Raw genomic sequence first — 24,284 nt, 5'->3', positions numbered from 1 at the left:
CTCCATACTAGGATGGGGAACACATCTTGACAACCAAACAGGCCAAGGCTTCTCTCCTCAGGAATCTAGGCTACATATTGACCTACTCAAGCTTTGAGCAGTTCACAAGGTATGTAAGATATTTCTACCCATCATTCAGTCCACCCACTTAGAGGTCAGATCAGACAGTATGAACCTCTTCTACCATATAAACAAGCAGAGAGGAGCAAGATCCACCCTGCTTTGTAGAGAAGTGGTCCACCTCTGGAACCAACGCATCAGTCAAGGAATCACCCTTTGAGCAGTACACGTCTGAGGGGTGATGAATTCACTGGTGGACAATCTCAGCAGTCTTTACAAACAGAACATGACTGGGAACATCACCCGTCAATAGCACAACACATCTTCCAACAATGAATGTTTCCATTTTGGGATCTCTTCGCATCCTGAGACAATAAAAAGCACCTGGCATACTGCTCCCAGGCAGCCCAAGGCCTCATTATCAGAAGGGCTGTCTTCCTGGTATAGTGGTCAGAACCACTGATGTATGCCTTCTCTCCCATACTTCACTTCCTCATGTACTCAGGAAGATCAAACTCAATAGTGATCCTTATGGTCCCTTGGTGGCTGAGGCAAATCTGGTTTATCGCCGTACTACAGCTAGCTTCTCACCCATATATCTACCTGCCACCATTCTGGAGCCTGCTTTCCCAGAATGAGGGAACATTGAAGCCCAGCATCTCTACAGCTGACAGCATCGTTGTTGATGAACTACATGCATAGGGAGAGTATGCTATAAGGGAATTCAGTCCATCCTTAATAATAGCAGGAGATCCTCTACGTGGAAATGCTACTCTGCAAAGTGGAAGCAATTCTCCCTTTGGTGCCAGCAGCATCACTTACATTCAGTGGCACTGGGCATTCCTGTCATTCTGGAGTATTTTCTCTCACCTCAAGATGACCGGCTTATCAGTCAGCTCCCCACAGGTACATTTGGCAGCCGTCAGCACTTCCCACCCCCAGATGGAGGGCTACTCAGTCTTTATTCACCGTATTACTGCAGAGCAACTGATGGCATCATAAGGACATTCTCTCCCATTGCAAAACAAGTCCCTGTCTGGGATCTGAACCTCTTCCTCTCTGCACTCTTGAAACCACCATTTGAACCCTCCAAGTTCCTTCTTTCACCTTTCTATGAAAATCGCCTTCTTGATGGCAGTTACCTCTGCTAGAAGAGTTGGAGAGCTTGGGATCCTTATGCTGGACCTACCTTTTGCAGTTTTTCACAAGGTTTCTTTCTAACTACATCCAAAGTTCCTACCCAAAGTTCCTTCTGAGTTTCACCTTAACCAGACTGTTTGCATTCTAGGGTTTTACCCGAAGCCTCACCACAACATAGGAGAGACAAGGCTTCATTCTTTGGATGTGTGCAGGGCTGTAGCCTTCTAACAGCATGGAACGGCTCCCTCTCAGAAGTCCCCAAGCTTGTCTGTCACATTAGGAAACTCTCTCTTCTCAAAGGGTCTCTAAGTGGACTTCCTCCTGCATCACCCTTTGCTATGATCTCATGAAACCCCATCCTCCTCAAATTGTCAAGGACCACTCTGTGAGAGCCGAAGCAGCATCAATAGCCTCCTTACAGGAAATGCCCCGTTCAGAGAGATGTCCAAGCTATGGCTGGGAGGGGCTGTCCTTCGCCTCCGTCATCCCCCACTCTATGGTACAGCATACTTCCTTGCACCCTGATCCTCAACAAGTATGCTTGGGAGTTACCCACAGTGAATACCTACAGGGCCAGCAATCAAAGAAGAAAGAAAATTTACTTGCCTTACAGTAACTCTTCAAGCTGTATGATCCCTATGGGTATTCATGACCTGCCTTCCTTCCCCTCTGCTCACGTCATCACGTGATTCATGGCAGAGACAGTACTGGAGTGGTGGTCAGTTCACACTGCCTTTTATGTCCTCGGCTGAAAGCACGAGGAGGCACTATGTGGACCAATAGACGCTAATATTGAAGAATTTCCTATTCTGGGTGCAGGAGCATATGCGTTCCTACAGTGAATACCCAGAGGGACCACACAACTTGAAAAATTCCAGTTACTATAAGGTAAGTAACCTTTCTTTTTCCCAACAGCTCTGTGAGGCTAAAGGGTACTATCCCCATTTTACAAGATGGGGAGCTGAGGTATAAAGAGACTAAGGTCAGAAGTATACCTGTACCCTGATATAATGCCGTCCTCAGGAGCCAAAAAATCTTACCGTGTTATAGGTGAAACCACATTATATCGAACTTGCTTTGATCCGCCGGAGCACGCAGGCCCTCCCCCCTTCCCCCCCCCCCCCCCCCCCCCCCGAGCCACTGCTTTATTGCGTTATATCCAAATTCGTGTTATATCGGGTCGCGTTAATTTGGGATAGAGGTATAACCATTAATTTTTGGTCGCCCTTTTGAGACACCTAGAACCTGATTTCCGTATGTTCAAAGCACAGCTTCCATTGCTGTTCTGAATGCTCAGCACATCAGACCCCAGGATCTCAAATCAGGCACTGAAAATAAGAAACACATAATCCGTAATCTCCTGTGGAAAAGTTTGGTGCAAGTTACTTGCGCAGTGTCTCATTGGAACTCAGTGTCAAAGGCAGGCATAGAATCCAGTTGTCCAGGGCAGCATTCAACTGCCTTCACCATGAGATTATCCTTTTTCTTCCTGCAATCCCTTGCCTCCTTCTCTACACATCTTTCAACTTGTACAACAAATGAGGCAGGGAACTTATAGACAACAGCCTCCTTTACTAACACAGCTCTGATTCCTCTCCAGAGCAGGTCCGTACTATGCATTGAATGAAGCAGGAGTCCTATGGAAATAAAAATATGTGATCATGTAATCAAAGACTGTATGCACAAAGGGGCTGAATTAAGGTTGCAGAGGCACTCTTAATTGTGGCATTTACTAATTTTTGAGTGCTTGATGTTGCAAGCTTAGTAAAGTTCTTTTAACTTACGGATTTTTTGGTGTAATTTGCTAACTTTTTAAAAAAGGAAGCTGAAAATACAAATTCAGTCATGTGGCATCACACTGACGTCCCCAAGCTTCATCAGCAGGGTTGGAACCTTTATATCCACCACACAAACCTATGCCACTTGAGCTATTGGAGTAACTGACAGAGGATGACAACCCATTACTGTTATGTGAACCAGCACTAGAAGTGGATGGAGAAACACACTTTGCCCAGTGGGTTTCACAGTTCTTTGCTGACAGTGGAGGAATGGCGAAACTCTGGAATCTTGAGTTCCATTCTCGGTTCCGAAGGGGAGTGACCACTTCTGCCCTGTCTCTTCCCAGCTGACCAAACCCTTTCCAAATATGCTTGGGTCCATATCACCAAAAGCATTATTTTAAAATGGGAGGTGTTTAAGTCCTTAATAATTCTTTTTTTGTCACTTTTCTTATTCCCGGGAATATCTCAAGGGGCACAAAACACTCAATCACACAGATTAATGGTGGTGAGCTGTAATACTACTGAAGAAAGTCTGGTTGGGAGCTCAATTAATCCCGGTCACGCTACTGTTGATACACCAGTTCCGTATTCTTCATTGGTAGCTTTCATAGGCAGAATATAGACAACAGCCTTCAACTAGAACATTATATCACTACTAATAAAACCAGAAATATACTGACACAGTCTCAAAATATTAGCTACCTCACTTGGGTGCCAGTTTGAGGAGGAGATAAAAGTATGAAATTAAGATAATAGTTAATGTGGAAAGGAAGACATGATTCAGAAAACAAGACTGAGTCCCAAATTAATTATAGGTATTGAATGCTCTGAACAAAAATTGTAAATAATTTTTTTTGAGTTGTCACATGAATGTTCTTTGGCTGTGTTTGTCCCTATTTGTGTTTGCTTCCCACAAACATTTGTGAGTTCAAGGTTAGCAGAATGAATGTGAATTTAAAAGTTACATGTGTAAGAATTTCTGGAAACCAAATTTTTAATACGCATGTCAGTATATTTGTAGTGGACTTGTTGGCTCACTCATCCAATCAGGAAACAGAAGCAGTGTTGTATGACTTATCTGAAAAAAACACAACTGAATCAACACAGCTGGAATGATGACGGCTCAGAGAGGTATTTGTGATCATTAATCCATGGAAGGAGAAAAAAGAATTGGTCAAATGCTCTCAAAGAATTTGAGGGTAAAGCAATCTGGTCACAGACATTCTGCATGTGGGGAATACAAAGCTTTCTTTGTTAGATATATATTTTTGTATGAATTATTCACTCAGCTCATTAATACTTACTGTAAAACTGCAAAAATGTAGTGGGAAATTATTTATAATCTTTTTACCTGTTTAGGTCGCCAGCTTCTTTTAAAAGCCATAAACAGAGTATGGACAGAGCTGATTCACAGTAAGAAACAAGTTTTAGAAGAGGTATTCAAAGTCACACTACCTGTCAATGACCGTGGCCATGTGGATATAGTTGTAGCAAGGCCTTTTATTGAAGAAGCAAGTTTAAAATGCTGGCAAAATCACTTGGGTAAGAATAAATGTGAAGATATATTATTCCAAAATATATCAAATTGGTCTGTTATCTTCTACACCAGATATTCAGTCTCATTTGTTTCATACCCTTAATAATGAACTTAGGATGTGTGTTTTCTGCATATACGCTTATAGCACTTATTGGTAGATATAACTACAATCACACCAACACCTCTGCCTAACAAACTGGCATATGTTTCTCAAACCATGGTACAAATTGCAGACCATTACACAAACAGATATTTAGCAATAAAAGACAGACAAAATAAGATGCACTTGTAGAATAAATAAAACATGATGGCATGGGTTAAAAAAAAAGGCTCTTGTTTGGAAAGACCTGTACAACTCATTTGTCATACGTTCACGTCTTGTGATTAATGCACTTATCCTGTACTTGTGGCAGCAAAAACATGTGTAACATCCTAAATTCCTAGATTTGTAGAGTTTACAGTCAGAAGGGGCCATTAGATTATCTAATATGATCACAGGCCATTAAGTTTCACCCAGTTACCCCTGTACTGAGCCCAAGAACTTTTGTTTGACCAAAGCATAACTTGTGTTTGGTTAAAGCATATCTTTCATAAAGCATCCAATCTTGATCTGAAAACATCGAGAGATGGAGACTCCACCGTTTCTCTTGGTAGTTTGTTCCAATGATTAATCACCCTCACTGCTAAAACGTGGTGCATTATTTCCTATTTGAATTTGTCCTGGTGCAGCTTTCAGCCACTGGTTCTTGTTATGTTTCAAAGTAGCACCCATGTTAGTCTGTATCCGCAAGATTCTTGTTATGCCTTTCTCTGCTCGATTAGAGCCCTTTAGTATCAGGTATTTTCTTCCATTGACAAAATTTTCTTCTCTTTTAATGAAATCATCTCTCAAGCTTTCTTTTGATAAGCTAACCCTTTGAGCTCTTTATCTCACAGTAAGGCATTTTCTCCAGCCCCTGAATCATTTTTGTGGCTCTTTTATACATCCTCTCCAATTTTTCAACCTCCTTCGTAAAATGTGAACACCAGAACTATATGTAATATTCCATTATCAGTCTCACCAATACCATAGACAGAAGTGAAATCACCTCCCCTTTCCTACTCATTACTCCCCTGTTTATTCATCCAAGGATTGCATTAGCCCTTTTTGCCACAGCATCATACTGAGAGCTCATGTTGATCTGCTTGTCCAGTGTGACCCCTAAATCCTGTTCAGAGTCACTGCTTTCCATGATGCAGATCTCTGTTCTGTAGCTATGGCCTGCATTCCTTGTTCCTTGATGTATAAACTGCATTTGTCTTTATTAAAACACATTTTGTTTGAATGGGCCTAGTTTACCAGGTGATTCAGATCTCTTTGTATGAGTAATCTGTCCTCGTGGTTATTTTCTGCAAACCTTTGTCATCCTCAAATTTTATCAGCAGTGATTTTCTGTTTCCAAATCATTGGTGAAAACATTTAAAAAATGTAAGCCTAATATTAATCCTGGCAGAACCCCACTAGAAACACTTCCATTGGATAATGATTCCCATTGAAGACTACTTTGAGATCTGGCAGTTTCAAGTTCTTAATCCACTTTGCTTTAAATCCCTATAGATGTGTAAGTATATTACATTTACTTGTATACTTCTCGAAGACTGAAATCAAGTCTGTTTGAGAAGATCTGTTTTCCATAAAACCATGTTGACTGGCATTAATTATATTCCTATCTTTTATCACTATTTATCTTATAAGGTCATTTATATTATAGAACTAGAGCAATGGTTATTATTCTGTGCATGCCAGTCTGATTAGTTATAACTCTTACCTTCAGAATTGTTTTCATAAAATTTATCCCAGTATAATTTTTGCAAAAATACTATTGGAGGCAAGTCTGGGGCCTGAACATCAGTAAGTCATATTGTCAGCAACTCTGACACTACTGTTCCTGTGTTAGCTGTTCACTAAACAAGGATGGGGAATTAAAATATCTTCAGCATTGTATCACAGTGCTATAACTGCAGACTGAAAGAGGCATCTGAGGTCCATAGCACTGAACTATTTGCTGGTTTCGCATTTGTTTTATTGGCCAAGGTTAGTCTCTATGGGTTATTGTTTATTCACATTTGAAAAGAAATGAGTGACCAGTGGAATTTCAGGACAACAATCCAGATTAGCAGTAGGTTCCTGTTAGCATCCCAGAAAGGACAGTGTGAGTCCAAGTTCCCACTCGTTCATTTCAGTGCTAAGTTTTCCCAATTTAGTTAGGTCTTTTCGATACAGAGAATATTAAATATGGTTGTGAAACCAGTTAAGATGAGGAAAAATGGACAAATATTCCTCGTGTAGCAAGATGGTGTAGTGTAACCTGGCCTTGATGATGGGCATGGTGTAAAAACGGTTTGCATGGTTCTTTCCCTCACACTTTTTCCATCACAACTTGCCATTCCAAATACTTTGTAACCCAGCCAAAACTTTCATTAACATTTTGTCTTGATTAGTCCGTGCTATCATTTTAATTTTTAAAACGGTAAATAGCAGACATTAAAAACTAATTATGCAGAGGCTGGTTGTTAAGGTGGCTTTCTGAAATAATCTTATAATTCTTGGTTTTCTACATCCGTCACAATAGGTAGTTTTTGAAAAGAAAACAGGGTAAACAGGAGGCTCTATGTAGAAGCCTGGGTGGAAGAATGGGACATACAAAGAAAAGGCAGAGAGGATTAGGAGGGAGGCAGGCTGGTGGAGAGAGGATGAAGAGGGATAAAATGGCAGCTCCCCAAGCTTGGTGTCAGGAGAGGGTAAGTGGAGTCCCCTTAAAGAAACTAACAGGCAGGATCACATATTTGTTTGTGAATTTAAGGTTGAACCTGAAACGATCATGTATGGTAGTTGCTTCCCCAATGGCTCAAAAATTAGACAGCAAACAAAAAAAGTGGAGTAGTATTGGTGGTGGTGGTAGTAGTAGTACTTCTAAAGCTGCTGATCTATTTTTTTTTATTTATTTTTTTTGTCAGTTTCTTGATTTCAAGGGACCTAATACATGATTTCTAGATGTTTAGATTTGGCAATACTGCTTCTTTCACCCTTCTTTGTTTCCCTGCCACAACCCCCAGTTCTCTCTCTTCCACCATATCCCACTTCCTAAAGTATACAGCAGTAAGAAGAAGCGGGCAGGCAAGCTCCCCTGGTAATCAGAGCTCCATTACTGAGACAGCCCTGGGTAGGACAGACTTTCCGTGATTAAGGTAGCAATGCACATAACATATGATGCAAAAACATAAAATCAAGGAAAATAAAAAATAAGCTACTTACCAGTACGCTGTTCCTCCACATGTAGACACAGGACTCGTTGCTATTACAATTACCATACACCAGAGTCTGAACTCAACCTTCATAGCACGACTGAGTTAAGGCATAGACACTATAGGCCTGTGCCTAGGCTCCAGCTCCTGCAGATACGTGATTAAGTCAGAATCTAGACTTCCATTTATTTAAAATTAAAAATAAGTTTCTAGTTTCAGGAAAAGCTTGAAAACACAAGCCAAGCATAACTGAAACAGTGTTCTGCCTGAGTCTGCAGACAACCTGAAACAATGGTTCTAAGAGGTGTGTCTCTCAAGGAGATTGAGGGGTGCACATCCACAGCGCTGGGGAACTCTACCAATGCCACCTCAACAGAGAACGCCCCGTGTGGCCCACACCCCACCCATGCAAATGTGTCTTGGCTTCTGGGGGGGAGGCAGCCTACTGCTACCCCTTCCTCTTCAGGGGAGATGAAGGGGAACCCTGCTGCTTCTCTCAAGGGGAGATGGTCCCTGTTGCCCCTTTTGGGGGAAGGGAAAGCTGGCCTCATGCTGGCCCTTGACTCCCAGAGGCATCTGTCATCTCCACTTCAGGTGGGAGGTGGCAGTACCATGGTACAGTTTGGGGGCTTCAGAAGGGACAGTGTCATGGTATGTCTCAGCACCAGATTTCCTTAGTCCAGCCCTGGCCTCTATGGATACCAATCTCAGCATCAGACTACTCCCTCAGCATCCCTTCTGCACACATGCCCTCCATCATGCTACCCCATTGTAACACTAATTGTTGTTAATTGGTGTGTTTTGAGGGTAGTTTGGTAAAAGGCATGTTGGATGGCTGGCACCCTTAGGGGGCATGATTAAGGGTGTGTAGACTGTGTTGTACGGTAGTTATAAGGTCTGTGCCTGTGGATAGAGTACAAGAAGCTGTGCACTGTTAAGTGGATTCACTTCTCATTTCCTTGCTTTCCTGGTTTTGTGTCGCGTATCTTAAGTGTGTAACAATCATACCTGTTCTACACACATTGAAAATATTTGCAAATTGATTTAGGTTCCATATAAGTAAAAACAACATAAATATGAGGAAAGTGTTTGAGAACTGCAGCTGAGCTGTAAGTGTCTATTTTGAAAATCTTCAGGGCAGGCGGCTGGGTGTTTTCATCTGTGTTTAGAAAGCAGCTTATTGGGGATTGCCACAATATAAATGTGCTACTGTTTATATTTTGGTAGTCCCAGCCTATCCAAAATCTGTTAGAAGCATTCCTTATTACTTATTTCCATTGTTTATAACGTGAAAGAGAGAATGCAACTTGTCCGCTCTGTAACTGTTCTTTGGTTACTGACTCCCAAAACAAAGCCGCCTTGGAAATGCCCTCTGCTCCGTCAAGACAGGGGCAAATAAGCGTAAGGAAAATGAGATGGAAAAATATTTGGTCTTACCTCCATTATTTTTACTCAGGAGTCTTCAAATTAATACTGAATACACAATTGATTATTCTACTTTTGCTGTCTCCCAAATGATACATTTCTGAAAGAAGAGAAAAAAATAGCTGCATCTGTTCCACAAATTTAATTTCTAAATATACCATTTCTATTTTACAACCAATTTCATCTAGAAATCTTTCTCTCTTCATGCTAGAGAGACTCTTGATTGTTTCTTCATAATTTGCCTTGAACGTGTGTTATAGTAAAGTTTGAGAAAACTTTTTAGTTTAGCAGTACCTTTCTGTGCCATATTTCCACACTTGGATGGAATTAGGTATGATAAGTAGAAATAGGTATGTGGGGAACTCGTATCATGTTTCAGGACAGAATGGAATGCAAGGAGAGAGCAAGATTTTCAAATTTTTGCAGGGGACAGGAGGGTAATGGAAAGAGCAGTGTAATAGGAATTTCTCTGCTATGGGAGATAAATGTTTATCAAGAACAAACTGGGAAAGTTCCATTGGTACAGTGAACATAAATGCATAGAACAAAACCTACCCCAGAGTTCAGCATTCTGTCTGGACCCATCATGCTTTAAAGCAGTTGTTCCACTCCTTAAGAACCTCATTGACTTATGGTTAACACTACCTAATTTTTGCCCCAGATCCCTAAGTGGCCCCTTCAAGGATTGAACTCACAACCCTGGGTTTTGCAGGCCAATGCTCAAACCACTGAGCTATCTAATTGTATATGAAAATTGGTCATTTCTTTAATTTAAAAAGGGGGGGGGGGGAGAATAGTGCTTAGCTACGTAAAGTGATAATTCTTTCAGAAAAGTAACATCAGCACTCTCTTTAATATTATAGCTCATGAGAAGAAATGCATCAGTAGAGGGGAATCTTTAGTTCCAGCCACACAATCGAAGCTTTCACGGGTCAGCAGTGGGTTTGGCCTTTCCAAGTTAACTGGATCAAGAAGAAACCGAAAGGAGAGTGGGCTCAACAAACATAATCTCTCTACGCAGGTAATTTGTATTGTTTTATTAAAGGTCACCTGCAAATACTTGGGAGAAAAATCCAGCAATTTCACACTTTACTGTATGTGGTGAATGCCCTAAGTAGCAAGGGATAGAGGAGAAAAAAGTACCCTTCCCCCCCCCCCCCTTTCTGAATATCCAGACTTGTTCACTCCTGCTCCATAAGGCATGCTAGTAAGCACTTTAGGCAGCAAGTTATTCCATTGTAGTCAATGGAACTGTTTACATGCTTTAAGTTATGCCTGTGCTTGAGGGCTTGGATAGATTGGGCCCTAAACTGGTAATGTTACGTCATCCCAATTTTCAAAATCCAACTGTAGTAAACTGGAGCCAACCCACCGAAGCAAGATAGGTGCTTGGGTTTTTAACAGTGTTGTATGGTTTAGTAAAGTTTGACGGTAGGTTTCCTTTAAAAAGCCTCACACTGTTCAGCAGTATTTTCTTTACTGCAGAATAGAACTCAATAAACGATTATATCCCCCTGTATACGTCACAATAAAATTGTTGACTTCTGAAGCACCTCAACCATAGAATATATTTAAGACATTAACTTTACAAAACAGCACAGCGTTGTTGTTTTGTTTTGTTTTGTTTTGTTTTGTTTTTTAATAAAATAAATTTAAAAAACCCACTCAGCCCTACAATAACCAGCAATGCCATTGTTGTTTGCTGTCACCAGTGTAGTGTGCACTATGGTATCTCTTCAATGATCATGAATGAGTCTGGATGTTAGAACAGAAGAAAAAAAGGTGGATCTGGATGTTTCAGCAGGTTACTAATGGATTCTTTCTTCCTCTGGGATACAAGTAACCCCCTCTGACTTCCTTAGGAGCTACTCGTGGTGTGGAAGAGTAGAACCCTAGGTTGCCTAGTAGGTATTCAGTGGCCTGTGAGAAATGAATTGGTGGTCTAGTCCATTTCCTGGTGAACAGGTGTTCATACCTGAAAAAACATCACAGGTGTTCTAACTGGAACCCTAGATGGCCGGTTTGGAAGAGGGGCCAAGAACTGAATGGGGTGAAGAGTCATGCATTGGCAGTAAGCAACAGAACACAGAGGTCTTCAGTCTCCATAGTCTGCAAACCAGGCACCATTCATAAGAGTTAACTTTTTTCTTTTTAAATTAACTGAAGTTTTAAATCATTTATTTATTGAATGCCCCCTGCCCTTTGGTATTTGGTGTATTTCTGGGATGTTTTCAAAGTATTTGCAGGTCACCATTAAATAATACCAACATGTGTTTCCTTACGATCCATTTTCTGAGATAAACTAAACTAAAGAATATGGTTGCATTAAATGGTTTGAAATCAATCTAATATATTTTTAAGAAGAAATTGTTGTGTGTCAGAATTAAGGTGTTTTATCCATATATTTTGCAATAAAAATGTACCTTTGTAAAATTGCTTTCTATATATTCTGTCTTGTTTATGATTAGGAAATTTCCCAGTGGATGTTCACTCACATTGCAGTGGTTCGGGACTTGGTAGACATGCAGTACAAAGAGTATCAAGAGGTAAGGGAGTATCCAGGGAATTAACTAGAATTAAGATGAGCCTATTAAACTGCATATACTATCTCCCTAAGACACTGTACAAACACTTAGTAAAAGAGTCCCTGTCCTAAAGAGCTTAACTTTGAAACAGATAAGACAGACAACATCAGAGAGAGAGAGAGAGAGAATGGAGGCACAGGGAGCTGAAGCAACTTGTCCGATGTCACCCAGCAGAGCTGAGACTAGACCCCAGGCCTCCTGATTCCCAATCTAGTGTTCTGTCCTCTGAACCACTGCCCGTTACTAGCATGGTTTTATACATCAAATTAAAAAAAGATGCATGAGTCTTTCAGTACATTAATGAGGAAAACGTTTTTGGTGTAGCAGTCATTGCCCCGTCATGTAATTTAATAAAAGGCAAACTTTGAAAATAGTTTTCTACACATTGATTTATATAAACCATGCATGGCAATGGTGGTACTTGTGGAAACGTGTAAAGAGTAGTCAGATTGACATGGGACCACTTCTGAGATTGTACCGGGGGGAAAATATTTCTCTGTCATGGACAATGAGTTTATTACATATTGATTATTTTAATGTTTACAGTTTTTGCTTTAATATTTATAATAATACTCAAAGCATGAGATGGGAAGTTGAAATTATAAATTACATGTAGATGCTTTAAAAAATGAAATAATCTCTAGTAAGGATGTCTGCAGTACTTAAACATCCATTAATCAGCCAAGCAATTCCTTCACTGGTAAAAGCAACATCCCATCACACTCCAGCTGAAAGGTTGTTCATCTTTGAAGTAAGGTTTGGGGTTTCCAGTGTGGCAGTCCCACAAGAAAAGTAATGTGAACCACAGGAAATTATACATGATTTAGAGCAGATTTCAAAATATTTTTTCTCCAATATTAGAAGTATTCTTACGACAGTTGGGACAGAGTATCTTGTCCTAACATTTCTGCAGTCTTGTAGCAGTAGTAGTACATACATACATACATACATTCCATACATACAGTACTCCATTTTATAACAGAAACAAGATTTTAGAGCAGTTGTTTCTAATCATGGTATCTATAGAAAGTAGCAGCTCTTTACCAGATCTGTTCCTCCTGAAATGAAACCACAGAACCTAGCCCATTTTCTTCCAGGCAGCCAGCAAATCACATTTATGTTTAGAATCACTTGCTGAGCAGCATTCTGTAAATCTGAGAAAACAGCTTCCCAGAGGAACAGCCACTTGGAACCAACTATTAATATAGTGCTAGTAGTTAATATAATATCTGTATTATGTTTAAGTATGGACAGTCAGAGAAGGGATCCAAAATAGAATTAATTTCTTCATTCAACAAAGCTCTTTCCAGAATACTTGCATTAATGTTATGCATCTTATATGTTTACCATTTACAGGTAGCTTTAATTAAAAAAAAAAAAAAAAAAAAGAGAAGCAGGCCCATTTGTCACTGACAAAAAAATGCACTATAAACCTTGGCCATAATAAATTGTTGCTGGAAATGTAATTAAAATAGCATTGAGGTGCTACTATAACTTCAAATCAAACTCTGTATTAACTATATGGTGTTGTGCACTTTAACCACAGTCATTTCTTTGAAACCAGAAGCTCTTTTGAAATGTTATTTTGCCTTGGTTGTTAACCTGTAAACCTTTGTATTTACAGCGTCAGCAAAATGCATTAAAATATGTGACAGAAGAGTGGTCTCAAATTGAGTATGAACTATTAAGGGAGCGAGGTTTGTGGGGTCCTCCTATTGGCTCCCATCTGGATAAATGTATGTTGGAGATGACAGAGGGACCCTGCAGAATGAGGAAGAAGATGGTACGAAATGACATGTTTTATATTCAGTATCCTTACATGCCAGAAACTGAACAAGAGACAAATCTACTGGTAAGTGTACAGTATTTGAGTGTTTGTAATAGTTTTTAAGCCTTATTATTCTGAAGTGCAATGTTTGTGGTTTAAAAAAAATGCTCATCACAATGCATGAATTCAGTCTAGTTGGTATTACTGAAACTGGTGGGAAGATTAGCATGATTGGAATGCTAAAAATCCTGCCCATAACCTATGTGGGAGGGATCAAGTGGGCAGAAAGAGAGTGAAACGGCACAGTGTCAAAAATATTACATTTTTCCTAGTCATTAACATCTCAGAAGCAAATTACCTTGAATGCTTATCGATTGATGTTTGAACAGATAAAGCACAAGAGGGGGTACTGTTAGGTACCTGCTACAAACAGCCAGTGACGCTAGAGAACAGGATGACCGACTCCTTAAGCATCTGTCTATATTGTGTAGCAGAAAAAACTGTTGTCACAGGGACTTCAATATAGAATCATAGAATATCAGGGTTGGAAGGGACCTCAGGAGGTCATCTAGTCCAACCCCCTGCTCAAAGCAGGACCAATCCCCAACTAAATCATCCCAGCCAGGGCTTTTTTCAAGCCTGACCTTAAAAACCTCTAAGGAAGGAGATTCCACCACCTCCCTAGGTAACCCATTCCAGTGCTTCACCACCCTCCTAGTGAAAAAGTTTTTCCTAATATCCAACCAAAACCTCCCCCACTGCAACTTGAGACCATTACTCCTTGTTCTGTCATCTGGTACCACTGAGAACAGTCTAGATCCATCCTCTTTGGAACCCCCTTTCAGGTAGCTGAAAGCAGCTATCCAGTCCCCCCTTCATTCTTCTCTTCTGCAGACTAAACAATCCCAGTTCCCTCAGCCTCTCCTCATAAGTCATGTGTTCCAGGCCCCTAATCATTTTTGTTGCCCTCCGCTGGCCTCTTTCCAATTTTTCCACATCCTCCTTGTAGTGTGGGGTCCAAAACTGGACACAGTACTCCAGATGAGGCCTCACCAATGTCAAATAGAGGGGAATGATCACGTCCCTCAATCTGCTGGCAATGCCCCTACTTATACAGCCCAAAATGCCATTAGCCTTCTTGGCAACAAGGGCATACGGTCAACTCATATCCAGCTTCTCGTCCACTGAAACCCCTAGGTCCTTTTCTGCAGAACTGCTACCTAGCCATTCGGTCCCTAGTCTGTAGCAGTGCATGGGATTCTTCCATCCTAAGTGCAGGACTCTGCACTTGTCCTTGTTGAACCTCATCAGGTTTCTTTTGGCCCAATCCTCTAATTTGTCTAGGTCCCTCTGTATCCTATCCTACCCTCCAGCCTATCTACCATTCCTCCCAATTTAGTGTCATCTGCAAACTTGCTGAGAGTGCAGTCCACGCCATCCTCCAGATCATTAATGAAGATATTGAACAAAACTGGCCCCAGGACCGACCCTTGGGGCACTCCTGTTGATACCAGCTGCCAACTAGACATGGAGCTATTGATCACTACCCGTTGAGCCCGACGATCTAGCCAGCTCTCTATCCACCTTATAGTCCATTCATCCAGCCCATACTACTTTAACTTGCCGGCAAAAATACTGTGGGAGACCGTATCAAAAGCTTTGCTAAAGTCAAGGAATAACACATCCACTGCTTTCCCCTCATCCACAGAGCCAGTTATCTCCTCATAGAAGGCAATTAGGTTAGTCGGGCATGATTTGCCCTTGGTGAATCCATGCTGACTGTTCCTGATCTCAGTGGGCTCTCCCCAGGCGAACTCCCTCTGTTAGCCTCCGCTGTTCGCCGCTCAGCTGGTTTGCTGCTGACTGCCTTTTTATAACCATCAGGCCCACTCAAGGCACACCTGGAACAAAACACTCCCAATTCACACTTTTCAAACAATCAATCAAACACATGGTCAAACTGACAAACCGTCCCCGCAACAGACACTCAGATACGCACCAATACAGCCCCCCAATGTAGCACTTAGCGTACCTCCTCTCGGACAGATCCAAGGCAAACTCCCATAAATGATGTATGCTGGAGATCTCGTGCTACCAATACTAAGACACCCTTTGAATTTCTAAAAATTGGAGATGACAAATTCCTAACTCAAAAAATGTGGCGCCCACCTTGGGAAAATTCTATATAAGACCTCTTGACAGATAAAGAGGAATTGATAACAGAAATAAAAATTAATGATTACTAATGATGTGCAAGTGATCATAACCTAATTATTCTGTTTACACATCATAAATGTGAAGTCCAAACCAGCAATATATATACACATTTGGTGCTTTAAAAGGCCAGTTTCACAAAGCTGAATACAATTTAACCAAATTGGTTGAGACTATAAACAAAAAATGTCAATTATAATTGGAAACTGTTTAGGACCATTTTACTAGATGCTTAAAAAGCCACAATTTCACAATTGAAAAAGAAGGCTATGCTAGTTAAAAATCCACTAAGTCTTGGAGGGAAAGTGAAAGAACCAATTTAAAATAATAATTGGGAAAAGGGAGAAGTCGATAGCAATGAAGAGGAACTGGCTGTATTTTAAAGAATCCTTATTGAGGTTGCAGGAACAAACCATCCCGATGTGTAGAAAGAATAGTAAATATGGCAGGCGACCAGCTTGGCTAAACAGTGTAATCCTTGCTGATCTTAAACGCAAAAAAGAGGCTTATAAGGAGTGGAAGATTGGACAAATGACCAGGGAGGAGTATAAAAATATTGCTCAGGCGTGCAGGAGTGAAATCAGGAAGGCCAAATCACACTTGGAGTTGCAGTTAGCAAGAGATGTTAAGAGTAACAAGAAGGGTTTCTTCAGGTATGTTAGCAACAAGAAGAAAATCAAGGAAAGTGTGGGCCCCTTACTGAATGAGGGAGGCAACCTAGTGACCGAGGATGTGGAAAAAGCTAATGTACTCAATGATTTTTTTGCCTCTGTCTTCACGCACAAGGTCAGCTCCCAGATTGCTGCACTGGGCAGTACAGCATGGGGAGAAGGTGGCCAACCCTCTGTGGAGAAAGAAGTGGTGCGGGACTATTTAGAAAAACTGGACGTGCACAAGTCCATGGGGCCGGATGCGCTGCATCCGAGGGTGCTAAAGGAGTTGGCGGGTGAGATTGCAGAGCCATTAGCCATTATTTTTGAAAACTCATGGCGATCGGGGGAGGTCCCAGATGACTGGAAAAAGGCTAATGTAGTGCCCATCTTTAAAAAAGGGAAGAAGGAGGATCCGGGGAACTACAGGCCAGTCAGCCTCACCTCAGTCCCTGGAAAAATCATGGAGCAGGTCCTCAAGGAATCAATTATGAAACATTTAGAGGAGAGGAAAGTGATCAGGAACAGTCAGCATGGATTCACGAAGGGGAAGTCGTGCCTGACTAACCTAATTGCCTTCTATGATGAGATAACTGGCTCTGTGGATGAGGGGAAAGCAGTGGATGTGTTATTTCTTGACTTTAGCAAAGCTTTTGATACTGTCTCCCACAGTATTCTTGCCACCAAGTTAAAGAAGTATGGGCTGGATGAATGGACTGTAAGGTGGATAGAAAGCTGGCTAGATCGTCGGGCTCAACGGGTAGTGATCAATGGCTCCATGTCTAGTTGGCAGCCGGTTTCAAGTGGAGTGCCCCAAGGGTCGGTCCTGGGGCCGGTTTTGTTTAATATCTTTATTAATGATCTGGAGGATGGTGTGGACTGCACTCTCAGCAAGTTTGCAGATGACACTAAACTAGGAGGCGTGGTAGATACACTAGAGGGTAGGGATCGGATACAGAGGGACCTAGACAAATTAGAGGATTGGGCAGAAAAAAACCTGATGAGGTTCAACAAGGACAAGTGCAGAGTCCTGCACTTAGGACGGAAGAATCCCATGCACTGCTACAGACTAGGGACCGAATGGCTAGGTAGCAGTTCTGCTGAAAAGGACCTAGGGGTCACAGTGGACGAGAAGCTGGATATGAGTCAACAGTGTGCTCTTGTTGCCAAGAAGGCTAACGGCATTTTGGGCTGTATAAGTAGGGGCATTGCCAGCAGATCGAGGAACGTGATCGTTCCCCTTTATTCGACATTGGTGAGGCCTCATCTGGAATACTGTGTCCAGTTTTGGTCCCCACACTACAAGAAGGATGTGGAAAAATTGGAAAGAGTCCAGCGGAGGGCAACAAAAATGATTAGGGGTTTGGAGCACATGACTTATGAGGAGAGGCTGAGAGAACTGGGATTGTTTAGTCTCCAGAAGAGAAGAATGAGGGGGGATTTGATAGCAGCCTTCAACTACCTGAAGGGGGGTTCCAAAGAGGATGGAGCTCGGCTGTTCTCAGTGGTGGCAGATGACAGAACAAGGAGCAATGGTCTCAAGTTGCAGTGGGGGAGGTCCAGGTTGGATATCAGGAAAAACTATTTCACTAGGAGGGTGGTGAAACACTGGAATGCGTTACCTAGGGAGGTGGTGGAGTCTCCTTCCTTGGAGGTTTTTAAGGCCCGGCTTGACAAAGCCCTGGCTGGGATGATTTAGCTGGGGATTGATCCTGCTTTGAGCAGGGGGTTGGACTAGATGACCTCTTGAGGTCCCTTCCAACTCTGATATTCTATGATTCTATGATTCTAGAAGCTAAGAATTGTGGGAAATTGATAAGAGAAGGGAAAGGACACAAGGAGAAATCTGGCTTGCAGAATTAAGGACAATAAAAAATTGTTTAAGTATATTAGGAACAAAAGGTATAGGCCTGTTAGTTGTATTAATTTCATAGAGTGGTACATTTTCAAAACATTGCATGAGGAATTAGTTCTTAAAGTTTTCATGCATATTAAATTACCAGTGGCATAGCTAAAAAAAGGTGCAAGTGGTGCAGTCACGCTGGGCCCAGCAAGATGGAGCAGCGCTCCGGCACTTGACCTGCTGCATGGGCTCGCTGTGCCACTCGCTTAAATTTGGCCTTTCCATCACTCTTTACAACAGAGGGGCACCCAGACCAAATTTGAGTGGTATGCGACAGGGGTTGCAGCGCCATTCAGGTTTGGCCCAGCCACCCCACCATCATCACAGGGACAGCTGAGCCAAATTTTGAATGATGTTGGAACCTGGCCAGGCCAAACTTGAGTGGCTCTGCAACCACATGCACCAGTTTGCAATGCCACTCATCACTCAAATTTGGCTCTCACCGTGGGAGAGTGATGAGAGGAAGCGGAGCTGCTGGGCAGCCAGGAGTGGGGGGGACCACCCCAGCCCAGGATGGGAGCAAAACGCAAAACACTGTGTTTTGCGGGGCAGAGTGCCAGTGAGTGGCAATGAAGTACCCAGGATGGTGGGTGAGAGTCTGGGAACTGAGTTGTTGGTGGGCTGTGAGGAGTGCTGGGGGGGGGTGGTTGTGGGGCAGATGGGGGATGCTGGGGAATCATGATGTTGGATGTAATCAAAATTTTAGATTTTGGAATTGGGAAGGATTTCCCTAATCTGTTATTGCACATGGCCCTCTAGGGCCTTGTTACCTCACTGTAAATTACTGACAGATTTTGATGAGAAGTGTAGTTTATCTCATCCACTTCAGTAATTCTGAGCAAAATGGATACCATATTCCATTAATATAGATCAAACTCTAGGCCTACTGACCTAGATTAGTGTGCACACCTGACTTGCACACATGAAAATACTAATACACATGCATCAGTGTATTTGTATGCACATGTGCCCTTTTGTAACACAGATAATTCATTCTTAAAGAAGGTATGTGTTCCCCATATTCATTTTGGAAGTCTCTATTTTCTTGAGAAAATCCCAATCGCATGGAAATGAGTATTCAAGGTTTTTTAAAGAATTATGAATGAAACCAACTAATAATGCAAAGTTCTGACCACACTAGGCTAGTTTAGATAGTGAGTATATTTCACTCTTAGTTGGAGTTACCTGTACACGGAAAAAGGAGAACATACCATCAGGCATTCTTCCCAAAAGTGATTTTTTTCTGATATGTTTATACTTAATGCCCTGTTTTCAGTCTGACTTCTCAAGTAAACCTCCTGAGACACCTGATGATACCATTCCTCAAAAGGTAAAGAAACAAAATTACCCACTGAAAGAATGTCAAACAAATACAAATGTTTTCCTGCATGCTAGGCAAACTTAACAAGGCTTCTACGATTGGCTTTCAACATTGTTCCTTCAGTAAATATTTTCAGGATTAAAGGTTTCCAATATTCACACCTAGAAGATGTTGCTGTGTTTTCTTCAGTCTTTACTTCTTATAACGTTCTGTGGCTCTTGCCTTCTTTGCTGCACACTAACAGGCTGTGTTGGGCTGTACTCTCACTGTTCTCACTGTAAATGTGTATTGGCTTGGGATCTGAATTAATGGACTATGAAACATGTTTAGTAATGGGCAACGTGGTAATTTTGTGTCACTTCGGAAAACTAACACCACAATAAAAATATATTTTTTATTTGCTCGTTGATCATTTTTGACATTTGGAGCATGCCTTTTCCAACTGTATTTTATTAGTGTCTTGTGCTAGTAGAGGGTTTAGAAAGTGTTCCCCATAAAAAAGCAATAATATTTTTTGGAATAGTGGGGCTGTATCCATTTTGTTGTTGGAACCAAAATCAAAATTTTGATTTCCCCTTTTCCCTCAAATCCTTTCCTCCTTCTACAACTTTGTCATTAGAAAATAAGGTGCATAATGTAATGAACTGATATTTATGTTTCAAAATATCAAACATACCTAAAAAGAAATTGGAACTTACACATTACTGGCCATTCTGTATACAAGTGTAAATGTAATTTTGCTTTCATATGCAACTGTGTTCAGTCGTGCCCATCACTAAGTATGGTACGTGGGATTCATTCTCTTCTTTTGAATTCGACATGTTGTTAAGCTCAAATATATGAAATAAAAGTGGTTATTATTTAAGATGTTAAATGTAATGTGTTATATAGTTACAATTATCCTTTCTGTCATTTTAAATGTTTGGTGGTTTTGGGGTATGGGGGTATTGTTTGAATCCTCCTCCCCCAGTAGCTTGTTCAATGATTATTTCCAGAAAAATACTATGGCAATAAACACTGTCATTGTAACAGCCATAATCCAGTTATCTGTTGCTAAAGCACCATGACACACTGTTGGTCACTCTTCTCCTACATGAGTCAGCGACTCTAAACAAATAACTTACATCTTTATGTTTTGGAGTAGATAGTATTAACTGGGAAATCTCCATATCAGTAACCTGCATCTTTTAATATTTTAGCACATCTGTTCATAGCTGTGCTATTTTATCTATATGAGTTGTTGTATTGCCCAGTATCAATAGGTGAATTACATGAAGACTAATGGAAATACAAAAAAATGTGGTTTTCAAATAATTATTACAGGAGCACATGAAGGAATACCTACACTCATTAGATTGGCAGATGGTAGCGTATGGAACCACACTGGGTTTATGCTAATAGTTCTAGAATGGACAGGAACAATTATTTGTTTTCATGGAAAAAGTGTTATCAAATAAAGATTTTTTTAAAGTTCCAGAACTTAACTCTCGTATAAGAGCTGGGGTTTTTAGCTTTTTTTTCTTCCAGCAATAGCCAGAGAAGAAAACCTTCACTACAGGTTCCAAATCTAACTTTTCCACATCCACATAAATTAGTTCATTTTTTCACTTCGGAAAGAGGCACATTGCTCATTTCATCCTTACCTTTTTTTATCCCCAACTTTACTTCTGTGATCACCCGAGCATGTTTACTGTCCTGATTTTGTTATCTGTCCTTTTAATTATAGTAAAGTCATTGTAATCAGATGTTTAACACAAGAATTAACCTCCAAAAGAAACACGTGTAACATACATTTATAGCCAGAATCTCCGGTTAGAAGCTGAAGTTACTGAGATAATTTGCAATAGTTCTCCCAAGGAGACAGGCTGCAAATTAGTTACATTAGTTAAAGATGACTATCTTAGGGCCACTCTCCTGCCACCACAGGTTTGTAGAATATTAGTTAAACCTTAGTTAAATGTTTGAGTCTTAAATCCAACTCTCTGGCTATTGTGTGATTTAATGCACACCAGTATCTACACATTTACCTTTCTTAGTTTAAATAATATTCTACAACAAATGCATATATTGTAGGGAATGACAAAATAGATAAATAAATCTTAAATGCAAGTTTGTCTTTTTGTGGCAATTCATAACACACAGGCCACATTTAAAAGCTCTGTATTTCAAGTTTGGTCATCATTTCCCAGTTTGACCATCATTTCTGTGACTGAATAGCTTCCTTGCAAATCCATTTAGGAATTAAATCTTACATTTTATACATAAGTTTTAACTGGCTTATGATTGACCACAGATAAATACATTATATTGTTGAGCATGTACTGTGCATACAGAAATGGAAAAATTTCATTTGTTATTAGAGTTGACTTACTAAATATTTCATTCATTTACTTCTAAGAAACCTACTCGTTACCGAAGAGCTATAAGCTATGACAGCAAGGAATACTACATGCGCCTGGCTTCTGGAAATCCTGCTGTTTTCCAAGATACCATAGAAGAGAGTTCAGAAGGTGAAGCCACTCAGCAGGAGCCAGAACACGGCGAAGACACTATTGCAAGAGTTAAAGGTAAGTTCATCGTTCTGTCTGTATTTTGAAATAACCTATTTGATGTTAAAAGTTTAACTTTTTTAAACTTGCTTCTCCATGAATGAGTCTGGATTTCTTCAAATTACCAGTGCCGTATAAATTAAACATAAGGGTCCTGTAGGTCCCGATTTTACTGCCACAACTTTAGGCAGTTAATTTTGAGATCCACATGTTTTTGCAAGGTGACTTCAGCTACTACTATCATCAGCCAGACAACAAGAACCTTTTAAAAATGTATGTATGCACACATGTACAAGACAGTTGAGTTTAAAATAACTGGGAAAGAATTAGATAAACAGTTGTTCTTGGGGGGGAGGGGGGACCCTTTCCTTTACATTCATAGAACTTGTTAGAGTTGGGGGAGACTTTAGTTTTAAGTCACTGTCATGTCCCTTCTTGATCTAAAAGTCCTGACTAATCTGCTTGAAATCACAGAAAATTACAGAGATGTTAAGAGACCACACAACCACAACACACTTCACAGAACAGAAAAAAGCAAAAAATAGTGTGTCCACTCAATAGTCTGGATTTTAAGGTTTAACAGCTCTTCTCTTATCTGGTGATAGGCTTTCAAATTCTCTGTCTCAGCTGCCAGAATCTCACCTCATCCCCTCACCATGTGTGCACACGGCTCTGGTCATTTGGGACAGCAGGGATGCCAAGATGTTCAGGCTCGAATATGTAAAATTAAAAGTTAAGAGCTAGAACAGGGCGAGTAAAAAGTGGGAAAGCGTAAGTTCAGGACATGCTCCCACAGTGGAAAGTCAGTAGTATTGGTGGTCAAAATTGAGGTGTAGTGGGCAAACTGTGAGGGGAAATGGGCACTGTACTGACTAGCACCGCTATTGGCTTATGCCCGTTTGATTACATTCCCACTTATTGGACTCCAGATATGTATCCCCCAAAACCCTGCAGTGTTTGTCAATACATTGATTGTCTCTCTGATTACTATGCAGGTCTGGTAAAGCCTCCTCTGAAGAGATCTCGCTCTGCACCTGATGGAGGAGATGAGGAAAACCAGGAGCAACTGCAGGATCAAATAGCTGAGGGTAGTTCTATAGATGAAGAAGAAAAGACTGATAATACAACTTTGCTTCGACTGCTCGAGGAAGGAGAGAAGGTACAGTACTTCAGAAATACTGATCATTTACTTTATCTGGATTTCTACTTTGTCCCTTTCTCTGATTTCTCCAGGTGTGAATATTTAAAACATGAACATTGATCATGCATGTCAAAAGGAGATTTAAAAAAAAAAAAAAGTCCTAAAAAGACCTCCCTAACTCCACCTTTTCATCCACCACACGTCTCCAATAAACCCCTCCTCCCAGTGTCAATCCTGGAGAACAAGCAGATCTTACACTATGCTAGATGGTCACCAAATATAAGCTCTGGTGGGCAGTGGGCAAGTGCATTCGTAGCCAAGGATGGGTCATTCTACCTCCAGACTCCTTTCTATTAAACCAAAGAGTTGTTAGATTAAGCGTCCCAGGTGTCTGTACCTACCGTGATATCACACAAGGAGAGAGGTATCCGTCTCAGAACCAAAAATGCAAACCATCTCATGTCTAGGATATTTAAATATCAATTAATGTGCCAAATAAGCATTACTTACAGAGAACTACATACAACAGATATGAAAATATTAATATAACAATCTTGATTTATATTCAAATTCATCTTCCTTCATCTTATGCCAGCCTAAAATGTTAAATCATTACAAATATGTATTTTATTCTTGAGAACATTAACAGGCTGCTCTGTGATTGCTTTGGGTTCCATGTTTTGTTGGTCTGATGAGAACCTCTGAACAAGCATGCACTCAAGGATGAGTGACACATTGATGGACTACAGTTTGAAAATGATGCCCCGGAAACATGAGTAATGATTAGCTCACTGTGAACATGTGTAATATTCTAAAAACAAAAATATGTTTAGCTTGCATTTTGTGATCACAGCATAGCTAGTTATTTTGTTTAAATCTGTTTTATTGCAGTAATTCAGTTATGGTACTGAAAATGGGAAAGTAC

The 24,284-nt window shown here is 40.7% G+C and overlaps 1 protein-coding gene across 4 annotated transcripts in view; it reads left to right on the top strand.

Moving 5' to 3' along the window:
* WDFY3 (WD repeat and FYVE domain containing 3) overlaps positions 1-24,284 on the top strand; it is a 292,238-nt gene that overhangs the window by 230,874 nt on the left and 37,080 nt on the right. For 3 of the 4 annotated variants that reach the window (XM_054029392.1, XM_054029390.1, XM_054029389.1), the window contains 7 exons: positions 4,341-4,523; positions 10,092-10,249; positions 11,697-11,774; positions 13,438-13,665; positions 19,625-19,678; positions 22,068-22,236; positions 23,214-23,377. In XM_054029392.1, the coding sequence (XP_053885367.1) occupies positions 4,341-4,523; positions 10,092-10,249; positions 11,697-11,774; positions 13,438-13,665; positions 19,625-19,678; positions 22,068-22,236; positions 23,214-23,377 (1,034 nt within the window). The remainder of the gene's footprint in view (positions 1-4,340; positions 4,524-10,091; positions 10,250-11,696; positions 11,775-13,437; positions 13,666-19,624; positions 19,679-22,067; positions 22,237-23,213; positions 23,378-24,284) is intronic. The other variant, XM_054029391.1, reaches the window with a different exon arrangement.

The sequence above is a fragment of the Malaclemys terrapin genome, chromosome 5 (genome assembly GCF_027887155.1).
Source record: "Malaclemys terrapin pileata isolate rMalTer1 chromosome 5, rMalTer1.hap1, whole genome shotgun sequence".
Lineage (NCBI taxonomy): Eukaryota > Metazoa > Chordata > Testudines > Emydidae > Malaclemys > Malaclemys terrapin.
Note: the sequence above shows the minus strand (reverse complement) of the source record. Positions and strands in the feature narration are given on the sequence as shown.